At 40.9% G+C, this 20,325-nt stretch overlaps 1 protein-coding gene across 1 annotated transcript in view; it reads left to right on the forward strand.

Annotated features, from left to right (window-relative positions):
- Positions 1 to 7,469: 7,469 nt before the first annotated feature.
- LOC105004859 (chromosome unknown open reading frame, human C11orf97) overlaps positions 7,470 to 20,325 on the forward strand; it is a 33,574-nt gene continuing 20,718 nt past the window's right edge. The window contains 3 exon segments of the mRNA XM_010862617.1: positions 7,470 to 7,538; positions 7,540 to 7,648; positions 13,244 to 13,348. Coding sequence (XP_010860919.1) covers positions 7,503 to 7,538; positions 7,540 to 7,648; positions 13,244 to 13,348 — 250 coding nt within the window. The 5' untranslated portion in view covers positions 7,470 to 7,502.

Raw genomic sequence — 20,325 nt, forward strand, 5'->3', positions numbered from 1 at the left:
GTCACAAACAGTTGGACACGACTAAAGCAACTTAGCACCTACGAACTACTCATCAGTATCAATTCAGTCACTCAGTCATGTCTGACTCTTTGCAACCTGATGGACTCCAGCATCCTAGGTTTCCCTGTCCTTCACCAGCTCCTGGAGCTTGCTCAAACTCATGTCCATTGAGTCAGTGATGCTATCCAACCATCTCATCCTCTGTTGTCCCCTTCTTCTCCTGCCTTCAATCTTTTCCAGCATTGGGGCCTAGAGAATTTAAACAAACTGAGGGCTCTGTCTCTCTCTAGCCTATTTCCTCAGTCATAATAGGAATGTTACTGGTAGCACTACACAGACTAATGGGTGGAGCCAGGCTTTATAAACTGATATGTGGAAGGGTGACCTTGGTCTTACACACAAAGGAAGGCAGGAAAGGATTGTTAAGTAAATTCTCATATGAGACATCTAAAATATTCAAATTCATAGAAATAGACTGGTTGTTACCAGGGGCTGGGGGAAGGGAAAAATAGGGAGTTGGTGTTCCATAGGTACACAGTTTCTGTTTTGCAAGATGAAAAAATTCTAGAGATCTTGCTACACAGCAATGTTAATATACTCAACACTTTAAAATGGTTAAGATGGTTAAAAAACTATTAGTCATATAAAAAATATAACTGCAATTGTTTGTGATTGTCAGAATGCTTAAATTGTCTCATACATTAATTTTACAAATAAATATTATAATACAGATTTGGAAACTAAGTATTTTTAAAAGATAATTGACCATTTTAACAAAAATACTAACAATTTTTATAGTTTATAGCATATCTAAATGCAAAATATATGTTGTCATTTATATAATACTGGGAAGAGAGAAATGGAAGGTTCTTAACTTATGCCTGAAGCAGTATAATATCTCTTGAAAGTTAACATCATAGTTTTAACATCATAGATTCAATGCAATCTGTCAAAATTCCAGCTAACTTCTTCATAAAAAGTGACAAGCTGATCTTAAAATTCATATGGAAATGCAAAGAACCCAGAAGCACCAAAACTATCTTGAAAAAAAAAAACAAAGTTGGAGGCCTCACACTTTTTGATTTCAAAATGTACTAGAAAGCTGTTGTTAATCAAGACCTTGTGGTAATGGCATAATGATAAATGTATATGTGTGTGTGTATATATATATATATATATCAGTGAATGGAATTTTGAGTCCAGAAATAACCCTCACATTATGGATCTTTGAATACTTTTGACAACAATGTCAAGACAATTCAATGGAGGAAAATAGTAGCCATTACAACAAATGGTGCTGGGAAAACCATGCAACAGAATGAGTTGGGCTCATCTATCATACTATAATGTTAATACAAAAATAAACTCAAAATGATCAAATACTTATATGTAAAAGCTAAAACTATAAAACTTTTAGAAAAACACATATGAGAAATCTTTATGATTTTATATTTGGCAATGAATTCTTGGATATGTCACCAAAAATATAGGCATTAGAGGAAAAATTGAGATAAATGGGACTACATCAAAATTGAAACATTTTTAAAGTCAAAAGACAAAGTGAAAAGGCAACTCATTAAATGGGAGAAAATATTTATAAATCATATGTGTGATAAAGGATTAATATCCAGAATATACAAAGAACTCTTAAAACTCAACAAAAAACCCAATCTGAAAATGGATAAAATACTTGAATAGACGTTTCTCCAAAGAAGATGTACAAATGGGCTATAAGCACATGAAATGCAAAGCAAAATCACAAAAAGATACCAGCTCATGTTCATCAGAATAGTTGGCTGTTACATTTTTAAAAATGAAACTAACAAACGTCCACAAGGATATAGAAAAATTAGAACCTTTGTGCATTGCTAGTGGGAATGTAAAGTGGTGCAGGGACTTTAAAAAGTTTGATGGTTCCTCAAAAAGTTAAACATCAAACTACCACATGATCCAGTAATTGCATTTCTAAGTATATTCTCTAAAGAACTGATAGCAGGAATTCAAACTGATCTTTTTACACCATTTCAGCATTATTTGCAACTCAAATGTCCACCAGATGAACAGATATACAATATGTTACAACATATTGTGTACATAAAATGGAATATCATTTCAACTTTAAAGAATGCAATTCTGATACATGCTACAACATGGATGAACTTTAAAAACATTTTGTTGGATGAAATAACAACAAATTATTGTTGTTATTTTTGTTGGAGGAAAATAATTTTGTTATTCTTGTTTGAGGGATATTTTGTATGATTCCATTTATACAAAATGTCCAAGTAGTCAAGTTCATAGAGACTGAAAAGAGAAGAGGTTACCAGAGTCCTGGGAGAGAGGGAAATTGAGAATTATTGCTAAATGGATACAGCTTCTGTTTGGGATAATGAAAAAAGTCTGGAAATAGTGGTGATGGCTGTACAACAATGTGAGTGTATTTAATGCCATTGCATTATATACTTAAACATGGTTAAAAGAGTCAATTTTATGTTATGTACATTTTACCACAATAAAAAAGCAGTTAGGCCTCCAGAACCCCCATTCATAGCAGCCAGATGAATGACACCCCCACCTCTACCCTAGCAGAAGACTGAGGGTAATTCTCTGAAGAAAGTCAAACAGACTTTCATGGGTGGGAGGTACTCTTGAGTACCTCAAGGAGCACTCTTGAGGGTAGGAGCATTACACCGAAGTGGAAATTTCATGAATATTTACATTCTTCTTCTTGAGCCTTCACTTCTTTCCTCCCCTCACTTCCTAGGGTGCTGGCACCAGACTGATACTCTCCAGCAGGGAGACAAGACAAGTCACTCTGTGAAGAATCAGAGAAGTTCAAGAAATAAGGCTGTAACAGTGACATGAGGGCTTCCTCCAAACAGATGACCCATCAGTGAAACCCCCAGTTGACAAGTCCACCTGTATGCAGAGAGTCATACTCTCCTACTAGATGGGGCAAGATGGTCAACAATCAACCGAAGCTACAAAGATAGAGGACAAAACAAACCAGAATACTTAACTTGGAAGGTGCAGCAGTTATACAAGGAAAAAGTAATACTGGAATAATATCACTAATATCCTTAGAGAGATAAGATATTCCATCCATGATATAAGGGCAAGGTGTTACACACACGCACAAAAGAGTTCTGAGAAATTTTTGTTCAAAAATTTTGTTTGTTCAGTTTTTTCAGTACGATGACTCTAGTAGCACTGAGTTGTCTTTAACTTCATTCAAAACAATTTTGTTCAGTTTGTTCAGTTTTTTCAGTACGATGACTCTAGTAGCACTGAGTTGTCTTTAACTTCATTCAAAACAATTTTGTTAGACTATTGTGACAGCTGTCATATTAGCTTACATTTTTTTAAAAAACTTATCAAAAGTGGCGAATTTTTGTATAGCCATTTTAATGTTGAAAATGGAAGAAACAAGCAACATTTTCCACATATTATAAATAAAGGTCAATAAAGGTGAAAACACAACTGAATCACAAAATAAAGATTTGTTCAGTGTTTGGAGAAAGTGCTCTGATTTATCAAATGTATCAAAAGTGGTTGGCGAAGATTTGTGCTGGAGATTTCTTGCTGGACAATGCTTCATATTCGAGTAGACCTGTTGAAACTGATAGCAATCAAATGGGGACATGAACTGAGAACAATCTCCGTTACACCACGAGGGAGATATGTGACATACTCAAAATATGCAAATCAAGTGTTGAAAATCAACTGCACTAGCTTGGTTACATTAACTGCTTTGATGTTTGTGTTCAACATAAGTGAAAAAACCTTCTTGACTATATTTTTGCATGTGATTCTCTACTGAAATGTAACAAAAATGTTTCATTTTTAAAACAAATTGTGATGGGCAAGGAATACTGTGGATATTGTACATAATGTGGAACAGAAGAGATCATGGGGCAAGTAAAATGAATCACCATCAACCACACCAAAGACTGCTCTTCATACAAGGAAGGTGATGTTGTGTACACGATAGGATTAGAAGGGAACTCCCTCCAGAAAACCAAGTGATTAATCCCCACATGCTCCCAATTAGACCAACTGAAAACACCACTCAGTAAAAAGCATCCAGAATTAGTCAATGTAAAATGCATAATCTTCCATCAGCATAATGGAAGACCACATGTTTCTTTGATGACCAAGCAAAAACTGTTACAGTTTGAGAAGTTCTGATTCATCCTCCATATTCACCAGACATTACAACTTCAAATGTCCATTTATTTTGGTCTTTACAAAATTCTCTTAATGGAAAAAATTTTAATTCCCCGGAAGACTGTAAAGGGCACTTGGAACAGTTCTTTGCTCAAAAATATAAACAATTTTGGGAAGATGGAATTATGAAGTTGCCTGGAAAATGGCAGAAGGTAGTGAAACAAAATGGTGAGTACATTGTTCAATAACATTCTTTGTGAAAATGAAAATTGTGTCTTAGTTTTATTTAAAAACTGAAGGAACTTTTGGGGCAAACCAATAGAAACATGATAGCAGAAGTGAAAAATAAAATGTTTAGAAAATAATGTTGATATTTCCTAGAAAATAGTGCAAAAATAGATATAAAATAGAAAAAATAGGTCATAAAACTAGAGGACAAATCAGAAGATCTACTAATAATATAGAAATGACAGGAATTCCCAAGGGAACAGAGAAAATAAAGATTACAAATAATTCAAGAAAGTCTCCAAAGTGAAGGATGTGAATTTCTTGATTGAAATGAGTTCCCAGTTTAATGGTTGAAAATTTAATGATATCAAGGTGCATTATCATGAAATTTCAGAACAATGAGTGCAAAGAGAAGATCCTCCACGTTTCAAAGAAAGGATGGGTCTTATTCAAGGGGCAGGAATAGAATGACAGTAGAATTCTCTATTGGCCACAGGAGATGCCAAAAGACAATGGTGCAATGACCTTAATGTTATGAAGAAAAATGATTTCCAAATTAGATTATTTAACCAGCTAGACACTCACATTAGTAAAGAATAAAGACACTTCTACACCTGGACATTTTATTTCCCATACACCACTTCTGAAAAAAATCTCCTGGAGGTAGGCTCCACCAAGCAAGTAAGTAAACTAGGAAAGTGAGGAAGAGGGCTCCACAAATCAGGGATTCAATGCAAGAGAGAGGTATGATGGTGAAGGGAAATCCTTACACAGCAGCTGTGCACCCACAGGTCTGGAGAGCGACCAGTGCAGACTGGAGCAGATCACAGGTCTCTCTGGAAGGGATCTTTTTTTCAAAAAGATGAAATTGATACAATTCTTCATGTGTTTAAACATACTAAGAGCTTTACACAAAGAGAATTTGGGAATTAATCAGTGATAAGCACATGAAAAATCTAACAAATTAGCAAGTCACCTAGAGATTATCATATTAAGTGAAGCAAGTCAGGAGAAACATAAATATCATATATCACTTATATGTGGAATCTAAAGTAAATGATACAGGTGAACTTATTTACGAAACAGAAATAGACTCACGAAAAAAAAAAAGAAAGAAATAGACTCACGGACATAGAAAACAAACGTGGTTAACAAAGGGGATGGAGGGGAGCTAAATTAAGAGTTTGGGATTACAGAGGCATACGACTGTATATAAAATAGGTAAACAACAAGGACCTACTGTGTAGCATAGGGAACTGTACCGTATATCTTGCAATAATCTATAATGGAAAGAATCTGGAAAACAATATATATGTATATATATTATAATATATGTAGTGTATACACTACATATACACATATACATAAACCAAGTCACTTTGCTGTGCCCTTGAAACTATCAAAACACTGTAAATTAACTATCAGTTCAGTTCAGTCGCTCAGTCGTGTCTGACTCTTTGCGACCCCATGATTCACAGCAAGCCAGGCCTCCCTGTCCATCACCAACTCCCGGAGTTCACTCAAACTCACATCCATCAAGTCGGTGATGCCATCCAGCCATCTCATCCTCTGTCGTCCCCTTCTCCTCCTGCCCCCAATCCCTCCCAGCATCAGAGTCTTTTCCAATGAGTCAACTCTTCGCATGAGGTGACCAGAGTACCGGAGTTTCAGCTTCAGCATCATTCCTTCCAAAGAACACCCAGGACTGATCTCCTTTAGAATGGACTGGTTGGATCTCTTTGCAGTCCAAGGGACTCTCAAGAGTCTTCTCCAACACCACAGTTCAAAAGCATCAATTCTTCGGCGCTCAGCTTTCTTCACAGTCCAACTCTCACATCCATACATGACTACTGGAAAAACCATAGCCTTGACTAGACAGACCTTTGTTGGCAAAGTAGAAAGAAGTGAAAAAAAGAACAAGGCAACTATTAACTCCAAGTAATTCAAAGGTTATGCAAATGAAAAAAGTGACCCTAGGGTATTAGGTGGTGGATAAACTTGTCTGCAATTAGAGTTTACATAGCCATAGTAATGAAAAAACTCTAGGAAAAATTTCAGTTTATCTACATTCAGATTCTTGAGGTGTAGTAAGTACATGTGAGGTGGGAAGCATGGAAGAGAGCTAAATTCTCATCTCCTATACTAGGAAATCAAGATATGATACCTAAAACTGAAAAATATAAAAAGCGGCAAAGTGAGCATTTGGTTATGTGTTGTAGATACTAAATTATCAGCCCAAAGATGTGAAAAGTGGAGTAAAATGGAGGTAAGATGGAGGCAGTTGCATTGGACTACATTCCTTGTAGAACTTTTTAATTCTGCACATTTAGCTTTCATAAAAGTAAAACCACAACATTGTTTTAAATAACTGCAAAAACAAAAGCAACGTCATACTCCAAAAACCCTAGAGTTTCCCATTTGCTATTCAAATTGAACTTTGAGTTTGACTTCATCTGTAAAATCACTTATTATATGGATTGAAATAGATTGTGAATACAAAAGTGCTTGACACTACAAGAGTTGTTTAACAACAAGAATTTACAATCCAAAAGTTAGGAATCCTTAATATTGATTTATTCCATCATGTTGTGTGTGTAGCAAGGAGCTGGGACACAACAAATATTATCACTGCGTGAAACCAGTGACCTTGCCTGAACTCACGTGTCCAGTCCCTGCTCCCGCTCTTACCTGTTCCAGGTGGCTATCTACTCTTTGGCCTCTGGGACCAAACTTTTCTGAATTCGGATTCCGGCTTGTGCCACTTTTGGTTGCCTAACTTCAGACAATGTTCTTAGCTTTTTGAATCTCAGCTTCCCTACGAGGCAATAGTAAAGCCTCTCTTGCGAAACTGCTGTGACAAACACACGAGAAATTAACAGAAAGTCCTTTGCTTTGGTGGGTAAGTAATCACAGCTCCCCAACTTCAGCGTCTGTCTTCCTGGGCGCGAGGAACTCAGGAGACACCAGCATAATAGAGCTGCTAGGCGGCGGGTGGGGGGGAGGGGGAGGATCCTGTCACCATGGCAACCAGAGACGCCTTGCGTTCCCTGGCTGCGCGCGGCAGAGCGGAGAAGGCCAGCGGCTGCCGGCCACGAAGACCCCGGGGCATGAGGGAAGAGGAGGCCGCGGCAGTCGTGACGTTGCCCTCAGGCGGGCCGCGATGGCGAGCAGTCCGGGCCTCCCGCAGGCCTGGGGTGCGCGGCGGTGCGCGGAGAACCCGGCGGCGGTGGTCCCCAGGAGTCCCGCAAGCAGTGTGAGTTCCCTTCCAGCCGTCGACACGGTGGGAGGGACGTGGGCGAGGGGAAGCCGTGAAAGGCGAACGGGGAAACTGCGGTGGGACTAGCTGAAGCCGCAAAGGTTTTGGAGGGAGGGGTTGGAGTTGCTGTTTTGGCAAAGGTAAGGGCCAAAGGCATCTGGTCCATTTCCCCAAGCCCTCCTTCATAAAAGGTTATCTGAGCCCAGGTAGCCTCCAACTTAATGGGCAGTGGCATTGGCCTGGAAGGTATTGAAAAAAATTGTGTACGTATGAATACACATACATATAGTGTTCAAAATATTAAATTACAAAATATATTTTAATTAAAATTGTGTAAAATATAAAAATTTGTTTTACATATAAAATATGAAATTAATTTTTAAATACATAAATTATATACACACGCATGGAAATACACGTATCATTTTTGTCAATTCCTTCATTTTACAAACCGGGAAACTAAAGTCTAAACTAGCGGTAAGGATGTACCTTGCCCAGCATCACTCAGTGCAGGAGAACGCCTTCAAACACTTAAACTCCCATCTCTTGGATTCTCCGTTCATAAATTATGATAACCTGACCCTTTTAGAGTCTCACAATTATGGGTCACATGTTAACACACTGCTGCTGTTTCCTCCTGTCCTGCCAAACACACAAACAACCTTGCAAGAAGTAAAAAGCAGTTCTGGTTCACAACCAACATAGTTGAAAGTTGAGTCCGCGCCAGGTCAAAGCGCTTATCCATCTTGTTCCATAAATTTACAGATATTTCCCAGCCCCGTGTGCCCCACATGTCTTCAGTAGGTGCTAAGGAATGATGAAGATGAAAATAATAGTCTGAAGAAGGTGAGCAATTCTCAGCCATTCTGCAGAGCCTCGCTGATTACCCCTCTAGAGAGCAAGGGTTGGGCTGAAGCAGCTCGACTTCCTCTCCCCCAGGGACCACACACCCCTTCTTGAGAGCCCAGCACCTCCCTAGGAGCCTCAGAACTGCTGTTGCCTGCCTCTTTCCTCAGCATCAGTCACAATATACTTGATTATGATGCCTCATTCTTGTTCTTGTCAACAGCATGCAGAGACTTTTATTTAGAGCAACTAAGTTCAGTGTATATGTAAGTATTCAGTATATTTAAGGAATTCCTTACTCCGACTTGAAATTCTACCTGGAAATTTTCTCATAAGCGATACTAGAATTTAGAGGTTCTTTATTCCTTTTGGCTGTAGGAGTAAAAGGTGGAATTAGCCATTTGCTTGTCAGTTGAACAAATATTGAGTCCTGATTGTGTGCCTTCCATTGGGCAGTTGCTGGGAAATGAGTAATGAATTAAGGCTGGTGTCCAAACACTCAGGGGCTGACAGAGTCAGGGTAGAAACATATAAAGAGTGCCTGCCTCAACCTTCCTGAGCTCATTGTTTAGGGCCTCAGCTCAAGTAGAGACAGATTACTCATACCTGTTAAATTAAATGGGCACAAGTACCCATTTAATTTTAAAAAAAAATTGTTTTTTAAGTCTTCAGTCTCTATTTTTTGGAAAGGTCCTCAGTGTCTGTACAGCTTCTACTCCCTAATCACACATCTGCTCCCAAATATACACAGATAAAAGGTGGCCCTTTCCCACTGAAACATCTTTGAATTATATAACAGTGGCTATTTGAGCCCCACCAAATCTTTTATCGCCTCAGTGTTACCTTTATTTATTCATTTTAGTGTTATCTTTAAAATAATTTGTAGTGCTCTCACCATGCTGGCTGAACTATCCCAATATTCTCCGTTTTATTAAATCACTGAATCCAGTATTCTAGGTACCATCAGATTAGGGTAGTGTGGTAGGACCATAACTTCGCTTGATCTGAACATTATACTTCTATTAGGTGAATCTATATAAATTCACAATAGCTGTTTAGGCAGACACATTAGATTCTTAACACACAACAAATGCAATCTATGACATCCTTAGTTTCTCTTTTCCCGTCTGTCCAATTGAAAACATTTGACCAAGGCCTTTTCTGTCCTATACTTATGGAGTTCCTCTGTTCAGTTCTAAATGCAGGTCGTTATATTATCCCCATCAATACCATCCTATGGATATGAACACTTCATTCCAAGTATGGAAGGCCCTTTGAGTCCTGAGTTTGCCATTCAGCCCGTAAACCATTCACCAAGTCTGTGTCATTCTCACATTTGGTGAGTTTGCTGGAAGTTCCTATATTCAGATTAACTAATTAAATGGTGAACCCCACAGTCCAAGTAGAGTCTCTGGAAGCCCCTGATCTGTCAAGAAGCATCTTTGGCTGGGCACTCTGCCTCCTATATGAATGCACTTTATCAAATGTCTTGCCGAAATGCAAATACTATCCTATGGCTACAACATCTCCTTAATCTAGCCAGTTTAGTAACTTGGTTTGAGAGGGTCAGCTATGTTGTTCAGTCGCTAAATCATGTCTGACTCTTTGTGACCCTATGGACTGCTAGCATCCCAGGCTTCCCTGTCCTTCACTATCACTTGAGGTTTGCTCAAACTCATGTCCATTGAGTCAGTGATGCCACCCAACCATCTCATTCTCTGTTGTCCCCTTCTCCTTCTGCATTCAATCTTTCCCAGCATCAGGGTCTTTTCCAAAGAATCAGCTGTTTGCATCAGGTGGCCAAAGTATTGAAGCATCAGCTTTAGCATCAGTCCTTTCAGTGAACATTCAGGGTTTATTTCCTTTAGGATTGACTGGTTTGATCTCCTTTCTGTCCAAAGAACTCTCAAAAGTTTTCTCCTGAACCACAGTTTGAAAGAATAAATTTCTTTTAATTTTTATGACTAGTTTTAAAAACTTTTGAAACTTACTTTCTCATCCATAAGTGAAAGGTCGCTCAGTTGTATCCAAACCTTTGCTACCACATGGACTGTAGTCCATGGAATCCTCTAGGCCAGAATACTGGTGTGGGTAGCCTTTCCCAATCCAGGGATTGAACCAGGTCTCCCATATTGCAGGCAGATTCTTTACCAGCTGAGCCATAAGGGAAGCCCCTCTTCCATAAAGTAGGAATAATTTTACCTTCCTATAGGCTGATTGTCAAGAAGAAAGATAGTATACATAAGATGCCTAGAGCATGGTAGCATTCAATAAACCGTAGCAATTGTTAGTAGCCAGCTTGTTGCTTCCTTCCTTTCTTGTCTTTCTCTTTGTCTTTCTTAGAGCAAGGAATATTTGCCCAAACTAGCTCTTTATGAGTTTCCCAGGTGCCACTGTGGTAAAGAATCCACCTGCCAATGCAGGAGACACGGGTTTGATCCCTAGTCCAGGAAGATCCCCTGGTAGGAAATGGCAACCCACTCCAGCATTCTTACCTGGAAAATCCCATTGACAGAGGAACCTGGTGGGCTACAGTTCATGGGGTCCCAAATAGTTGGACATGACTTAGTGTGCATGCACATGCACACGCGCACACAGCTGTTTACAAGTCTGTCATTTTTCATAGTTCCTTGAAACCTTTGATGATTTCTTCTGTGAATTCTTGTGAGAGAAGGGCTGAAATTTGTCAAGAGACATCAAATTACAGCAAGTGATCTCTTCATTTCTACTGAGCTATTATAGGCTTTTCCTCTTAGCCAAATTTCTTAAACCCTTTTCTGCCTGAAGATCATGATTTAACTAAATTTTAATCCAGAGTTAAACTTGAGTAATGCTGACCCACATTCATCTCTCATTTGTATGACTCTGAATTTGGGGGAAAACAAGCCCAGACCCAGAGAATATCTCACTCTACCTTGTTCATGTCTGAGGGTGTGTTTGGGTCTCACGACCAGGAATGACCTAGACCCGTGGCGAGAAGCATTAGGTCTCTTGCCCCATTTGGGCCAGTCTGCACACAAGTCAAATTTGTTCTTCATCAGTTAGTCTAGAAAAGAGGACACCTGCCATATCTTTGTATCGGTCATTGAGATTCTCCATGGCTCCCTGGACTGAGTTTTTAAGCACTAGGACTAGAACTACTGGCTGCCTGCTGTTCACAGGGCTGGGTGGGCAGACACACACACAGAGGAATCTGCGCTCCACCTGAATGCTTTAGTTCCACTTGAACACACACTTGTTGAGCACCTATTATTTTTTTAATTTGTATTTATTTATTTTTGGCTGTGCTGGGTCTTCATTGCTTCATGCAGGCGCTCTCTAGTTGTGGCAAGCGGAGGCTGCTCTCTAGTGTGCCGGCTTCTCACTGCCGTGGCATCCCTCATTGAGGAGCACAGGCTCTGGGGAGCAGGGGCTTCGGTAGTTCACAGGCTCTAGGCTCAGCAGTTGTGGTGCACAGGCTTAGCTTCCCCGACGTATGTGGGATCTAGTTCCCTGACCAGGGATCGAACTCCGTGTCCTCTGCATTGGCAGGCGGACCAGCAGGGAAATCTACTATTATGTCACACTCTGTTCTAGGACTCTGATGAGCTGAACAGACAACACCTCTGCTCTCACCGTATATAGCCTGGCAAGGGAGACATACGGTGCTAATAGTTACACAAATAAAATTGTACATAAAGTAAATGAGGCTGCATACACATTGCAATAAGTCAAATGAAAGCAAAGAGGAAAAGTAACCAGGGACATTGTGGAGCCAAGGAAAATTTCCTTAAAGAACTGACATCTCAGCCTAGACCTGACATTCAGGTAGAAGTTACCCAGGCAAAAATAATTATGAGAAGGACAGTTCAGGCAGAGAAAATAGAATGTACAAAGGAGACAATGTGTGGGGATGGACAGAAAGGCCACGTGGCCGGAGCTCAGAGAGCAAGAGAGAGAAGGGCTGACAGGAGAGTCTGGAGAGACATATGGGCTCAGATGACTCCCTGGGCTGAGCAGAAGAAATGTAGCTAAAGAGCTTAGAAAAAACAGTCCATCCTCAACTGTAACAGTGAAGTCTTGTGGGGCCAGGTTTGGAGGTCAGGAAAAGGTCATATGTCCATTAGTGACACTCCACTACAATTCAGGTTTATTCTTTTAAAAAGCTGATGAAATACTACTAGACTGTTCTGTATCATGTATCTGGATTGTAGGCTCTATGCATGAAAGTGAAAGTTGCTCAGTCGTGTCCAACTCTTGCGACCCCATGGACTATACAGTCCATGGAATTCTCCAGAATACTGGAGTGGGTAGCCTTTCCCTTCTCCAGGGGATCTTCCCAACCCAGGGATCAAACCCAGGTCTCCCACATTGCAGGCAGATTCTTTACCGTCTGAGCCACCATATATCTTTATTATTCACTGCTGTGTCCTCTGCCCCAAATGCCTGGCACAGAGTATGTCTTTAATAAGAATTTATTGAATAAATGAAAGTTTTCTTCAAGTTAATGAAGAAAACTTCATATATTACTTCATAATACTTAAAATAAGTTATCTGAAACTTAACCACAAAATATAAAGTTCTCTCCCCGGCAAAGCTAAAAGTTACACTGGAAGGGATCTTTCCAAAATAGAGTCTGCAGGATGAAACACCTGTTATTTGTATGGAAGGATTTGTCTCTTTAAAAAGTAGTTATTTATGTAAATAATGGCTAGAAGGTTGGGCAGAATTTATGATAAGTAACCAATTTTGTTAATACCTTCACAGGGAAGAAGTTTTTATATTGTGAACCACATAAGAGAATTAAGGAAGTACTCGAAGAAGAACTTTATATTAAAAGAGATGAATGCCACATTAAACATCCACCTGCAGGTAATCTCAGTGACAAATTAAGTATGTTTGCAAAATGGATATAAAATTACCTGTTTGATGGCAGTGATTATTTTATTTATTGTAAAACCATGAGTATTAAAAGAAAAACAGCCCCCTGAGAGGTTCTTGGATAATTTTATATAATTATTTTGCCTTTGCCCAAATAAATTAATGTATTTACATTGCTGTTCCACATTTTTGGTGGATTTATTTCTACTTAATGATAAGTAGAATTTTTTCCAAGTGTCTGGAAAGCACAATAACATCCTCAACCTTTATCAATATGCTGCTGCTGCTGCTAAGTCACTTCAGTCATGTCCGACTCTGTGCGACCCCATAGACGGCTGCCCACCAGGCCCCCTGTCCCTGGGATTCTCCAGGCAAGAACAATGGAGTGGGTTGCCATTTCCTTCTCCAATGCATGAAAGTGAAAAGTGAAATTGAAGTCACTCAGTCATGCCTGACTCTTAGCAACCCCATGGACTGCAGCCTACCAGGCTCCTCTGCCCATTGGATTTTCCAGGCAAGAGTACTGGAGTAGGGTGCCACTGCCTTCTCCATAAGTAGTACCAATAACCGTGATGCTCAAAGTATTGACTGCATCAGAATTATCTAGGAATTACAGGTTAAAAGCAGACGGCTGAGCCCCATCTAGAGAGTAACTGGCTTAGAAAGTCTGGGATGGGGCCCAAGAATTTGTATTTCTACCAAGTCCCAAGTTGATGATGCTGGTCCAGAGACCCCACTTTGCAAATCACTGACTCAGAAGAATCTAAGTCATTTAAATAGGTCAATTCATCCCAGGATTTTATCTCACATATACATAGTATATGGGTTACATGGTCTGGGCATTGATAGCTCACACTGATGATTCATTTGAAAAAAGATATGCTCTAAAGAGGGTTTCCCTGAGAGCTCAGAGATAAAGAATCTGCCTATCCATGCAGGAGATGTGGGTTCGATCCCTGGGTCAGGAAGATTCCCTGGAGGAGGGCATGGCAACCCACTACAGTATTCTTAACCTGGAGAATCCCATGGACAGAGGAGCCTGGCAGGTTAGGGTCGCACAGAGTTGGATATGACTAAAGCAACTGAGCACACACACATGCATGCTCTAAAGAATCCCTTATAGACATTATTTTGAAACTGCTGGAGCTCCTTATTTTTTATAGTTCCTTCTCTGTGATTACTAGGTGCATATTTCATGTTTTTATTGAAACCCTCTTGGATACCAGCAGTTGCTTGAAGATATAAAAGAAATGAGACATGACTCCTGTACGTAGAGAACTTGACGTTTTCTGAGGAGAATTGTTGAAAAACGGGCTGTGCTGTGCTAAGTTGCTTCAGTCGTGTCCAACTCTTTGCAACCCTATGGACTGCAGCCCACCAGACTCCTCTGTCCGTGGAATTCTCCAGGCAAGAATGTTTGAACTCTACAGATGGATGCAGAATGACCAACTAAATTGTTTCTCTGAAACCCAATCTGCAATTGTATTTGGGTCCCCTTCATTTCAGAGATTACATAAAAGCTCATTTATACACTATTTGGATGGTGTGTTGATTCTTAATGGATAAATTTATTTATGTCAGTCTGAATAATTAGGAAAAATCATTTGGTTTATAAAAATTTATTTTTCTAGGCAATCTTAAATATTGAAAGTGAAAGTGGCTCAGTCATGTCCAACTCTTTGCGACCCCATGGACTATACAGTCCATGGAATTCTCCAGGCCAGAATTCTGGAGTGGGTAGTCTTTTCCTTCTCCAGGGGATCTTCCCAACCCAGGTACTGAACCCAGGTCTTGTGCATTGCGGATGGATTCTTTACCAGCTGAGCCACAAGGGAAGCTCAAGAATGCTGGAATGGGTAGCCTATCCCTTCTGCAGAGGATCTTCCAGACCCAGGAATCCAACTGGGGTCTCCTGCCTTGCAGGTGGATTCTTTACAAACTGAGCTATCAGGGAAGACTTCTTAAATATTTTTCATATGAAATGAAGACCGCATGGGGTGCTGCATTTTTTGTAGCATCCACCAGAGGTCGCACAGAGGTGCTATTTTAGCCTAGAAAAAATATTTCAAACCTGAGAATTGCTTCTGTAACGTTAAGTTTTAAAGGGCTCTAATGGATAAAAAACAGAAGCCTACTAAATTTTTTCTTTTTCGTTTCTTCTCCTTTTCACGGCTGGAAGCCCCATGTGGACCAGAACAGGAAACTAGCACGTAGGGAGAGTTCCACACTCTTCCAGCCTAGCCCGGAGAGCTAAGGCTGGCAGTGTTCATCAGCTACTGTAAACTGCAAGGTTTACAGTGACAAACTCTTTTAAATATCAGAAGAAAGATACGGCCTCTCTTGCTGGAGGACACACCTTGCCACACACACCCAGAATTCTGCATAAAACTCTTAGGGATTTTTAGGACCTTGAATGTAGTCTTCTAAGGTAGTACAGTAGTAAAGAATCTGCCTGTGAATGAGGGAGACGCAAGAGAAAGGGGTTTGATCCCTGGGTTGAGAAGATCCCTTAGAGAAAGGCATGACAACCCACTAGAGGAAGGCATGGCAACCCACTCCAGTGTTCTTGCCTGGGAAATCTCATGGAAAGAGGAGCCTGGTGGGCTACAGTCCATGGGGTTGCAAAAGAGTCAGACACAACAGCAACTAAGCACGCACGCACATGACTTGTAAGCAGCCATCCCTAGATGTTAGAAGTTAGACCCATTATTTCTACGTTTTCACTTATTGGCTCTGTCACCCATCCCAATTAGGCCTTTGCTTCCACGCATACAAGGAAATTGTTCCTTTCCAGATTGCAAATGACCTTTGTTGTTAAGGTCAAAGGTAGTGATCTTCAAGGTCAAATCCAATCCACAAACTCAACTTCTCCACAGCATATGACATAACCATTTACTCCTTCCCCGGAAAACACTTTCTCAGCTCAGCCTCCAGGTCACCATGCTCCAGTCTCCTGGTTTGAGTTGTCCCACCCGTTCTCTATCCTCCTTGCTGACTCTGCTTCTTCTATGCTCTAAAATGTGTAAAACTCAGTCATAGACCTTTTTCTGTATCCATACTCCCTCCCTGCAGATCACACTTGGCCCTCTTGTGCTGACAACTCCAAAATTTATATCTCTGCCCTCTGATTTTCAAATTCCCAGAAGCCTACTTGGCTTGGATATCTAAAGGCCTCTCAAACTTAGCATGACCAGAACAGAACTGAATAAAAATCTTTGAAAAATTTTAATATGGACCATTTTAAGTCTTTATTAAATCTTTTATAATATTGTTTTTGTTCTATGTTTTGGGTTTTTGGCCACGAGGCATGCAGGATCTTCGTTCCCTGGTGGTAGTGTTTTAGTTTCTAAGTCGTGTCCGACTTTTGCGACCCTGTGGACTGTAGCCTGCCAGGCTCTTCTGTCCATGGGATTCTCCAGGCAAGAATACTGGAGTTGGGGTGCCATTCCCTTCTCCAGGGGATCTTCCAACCCAGGGATTGAACCCAGGTCTCCTGTATTGCAGGCAGATTCTTTACCGATTTAGCTACGAGGGAAGCCCAAATTCCCTGACCAGGGATCAAACCTGCACCCTCTGCATTGGAAGGTGAAATCTTAACCACTGGACCACCAAGGACATCCCTAAATCCCAGCTTTTAAATCCCACTCTTCAGTGGGTCTTCCCCATCTCAAGAAATGGTACCACCATTCACTCAGTTGATTAGGCCTAGAAGGCAAATCCTCTCTCCATGGTCAGTCCATCAGTGAATCCTGTGAAATCTACATTTGAAAGATATTTGAAATCTCCCCACCTTGCCCAAAACATCTACTTCTGCTTCATTGACTATGCTAAAGCCTTTGACTGTGTGGATCACAACAAACTATGGAAAATTCTGAAAGAGATAGGAATACCAGACCACCCTAACTTCCTCCTGAAAAACCTGTATGCCAGTCAAGAAACAACAGGTAGAACCAGACATGGAACAACAGACTGGTTCCAAACTGGGGAAAGAGTACATCAAGGCTGCATATTGTCACCCTGCTTATTTAACTCACATGCAGAGTACATCATGCAAAATGCTGGGCTGGAGGAAGCACAAGCTGGAATCAAGATTTTTGGGAGAAATATCAATAAACTCAGATATGCAGATGACACCACCATTATGGCAGAAGATGAAGAACTAAAGAGCCTCTTGATGAAAGTGAAAGAGGAGAGTGAAAAAGTTGGCTTAAAACTCAACATTCAAAAAATGAAGATCATGGCATTTGGTCCCATCACTTCATGGCAAATAGGGAAACAGTGGAAACAGTGAGAGACTTTATTTTGGGGGGCTCCAAAATCACTGCAGATGGTGACTGCACCCATGAAACTAAAAGACACTTACTCCTTGGAAGAAAAGCTATGACCAAACTAGACAGCATATTGCCAACAAAGGTCAGTCTAGTCAAAGGTGTGGTTTTTCCAGTAGTCGTGTATGGATATGAGAGTTGGAGCATAAAGAAGGCTAAGCACTGAAGAACTGATGCTTTTGAACTGTGATGCTGGAGAAGACTCTTGAGAGTCCCTTGGACTGCAAGGAAATCAAAGCAGTCAGTCCTAAAGGAAATCAGTCCTGAATATTCATTGGAAAGACTGATGCTGAAACTGAAACTCCAATACTTTGGCCACCTGATGGGAAAGGCTGACTCATTAGAAAAGACCCTGATGCTGGGAAAGATTGAAGGCAGGAGAAGGGGACGACAGACGATGAGATGGTTGGATCGCATCACTGACTCAATAGACATGAGTTTGAACAAGCTCCAGGAGATGGTGATAGACAGGGAAGCCTGGTGTGCTGCAGTCCATGGGGTCACAAAGAGTCAGACGTAACTAAGCAGCTGAACAATAGCAACCACTTTGCCCACAATCACCTGCCCCAAACCCCAGTCGTCTCTTGCAGGCTCAGCAATAGCCCCCAGTGACAATTTCTACTCCTTCCCCCTGCAGTCTATTCTCTTCTCAGAAACCAGAGGCATCTCTGACAAACATAAATCTTTGCCCATCACCGCCATGCTTAAAGCTCTCCAATGCCTTCTTATTTTCCTTAGGCTAAATTTCACCTTTGTCGTGTGGCCTGCTCACCTCTGTGAACTCATCTCCCATACTCTCTGACTCCACTTTAGCCACACAGTTTTTCTTGAAATTCCCTTGAGAGTCTTCTCCAGCACCACAGTTAAAAAGCATCATTTCTTCAGCACTCAGCCTTATGTATGGTCCAACTCTCACATCTGTACATGACTACTGGCAAAACCAAAGCTTTGACTATACAGACCTTTGTCAGCAAAATGATGTCTCTGTTTTTTAATATGCTGTCTAGGTTTGTTGTAGCTTTTCTTCCATGGAGCAAGTGGTAGCAATAAGAAAAAAAGTATTTCTGTGGTATCCATGCCTCCAATAAATGTAGAAAAAGAAAAAACTGGGAGAGCCAATTATTTCTTACCTCTAGCCTCCTCTACTTACTTATATTATTTGCCTGGCCCTTTCTCTCTCTTTTTTCTATGTGTATATACACATATGAATATATATTTTTATTTGAATTTAAGCAATATATACTGTTCTTTATATATACCCAGTTCAGTTCAGTTCAGTCGCTCAGTCGTGTCCAACTCTTTGTGACCCCGAGAATTGCAGCACGCCAGGCCTCCCTGTCCATCATCAACCCCCGGAGTACACGCGGGGGTGTACTAAATCCTGGGAATCATTAACTTATTGACCTCACTGGGGCTCACTTCTAGCATTGTTTTAGTGTTTGGGGGCATGTCTCTTGCTCTTGTTACATGTTGTTGTTGCTAAACAAGCCTACTTGGTTTTGTTGTTAAGCAAGTCTGCTTCCTTCAGTCATCATTAACTTACAGGAGTCTCCTATACCTTTTGCTTCACTTACAGTCCCCCAGTGGGATTAGCTGTTTAATCTCCTACTTTGTCCCTTTACTCTTTCCGTATCACTGTTCTTCCCATTTTGTAGCTCTAGAAGCTGAGACCAGGGGAAGGTACAGTAACTGTTGCCACTCAGTGGAATAACTGATACATGAATGTAGGTTCATCTGAAGCTGGTATCTTTGCTCTTTGTCATTGGGTTATACTTTATAAGATCATATTTTCTTAGAGGGAAAAAAGATTTGAAGCTGCATTGGTAGCGAATAGTATTCTTTTCGGTTAAAACAAGGTTGTCTTGCTCTTATCCAGGTTCAGGTTCAAACCTGAGATAGAACAGGTTTCAGAGGCTTTACACGTTCTGTCAGATAAGCCATTGGGCCTGGATCTACAGAATCTCATCATCCTGAAAAAAAGAAATGCAGCTTTCTGACGAGCAGTGCAGGAGACCAGCTGTAATACAGAAATGTGTGTGTGCTCAGTGCTCAGTTGTGTCCGACTCTTTGCAACCCCGTAGACTGTAGACCACCAGGCCCCTCTGTCCATGGGATTCCCCAGGCAAGAATACTGGAGTGGGTTACAATTTCCTTCTCCAAGGGATCTTCCCAACCCAGGGATCAAACTCAAATCTCTTACATCTCCTACATTGGCAGCCAGGTTCTTTAGCACTAACACCACCTGGGAAGCCCTGTAATACAGGAGGTGTGGGCCAATCCCTGGGTCAGGAAGATGCCCTGGAGAAGGAAATGGCAGCCTACTCCAATGTTCTTGCCTGGGAAATCTAATAGACAGGGGAACCTGGTGGGCTACAGTCCACGAGGGTCTGGGCTTCCCTGGTGGCTCAGACAGTTAAGTGTCTGAGTGCAATGCGGGAGACCCGGGTTCAATCCCTTGGTCGGGAATATCCCCTGGAGGAAGAAATGGCAACCCACTCCAATACTCTTGCCTGGAGAATTCTATGGACAGAGGAGCCTGGTGGGCTACAGTCCATGGGGTCACAAAGAGTCAGACACGACTGAGCGACTTCACTTTCACTTTCATTTAGCAACTAAATGGCTGATCACCACCATGTAACT

The sequence above is a fragment of the Bison bison genome, unplaced genomic scaffold (genome assembly GCF_000754665.1).
Source record: "Bison bison bison isolate TAMUID 2011002044 unplaced genomic scaffold, Bison_UMD1.0 scf7180017858201, whole genome shotgun sequence".
NCBI lineage: Eukaryota > Metazoa > Chordata > Mammalia > Artiodactyla > Bovidae > Bison > Bison bison.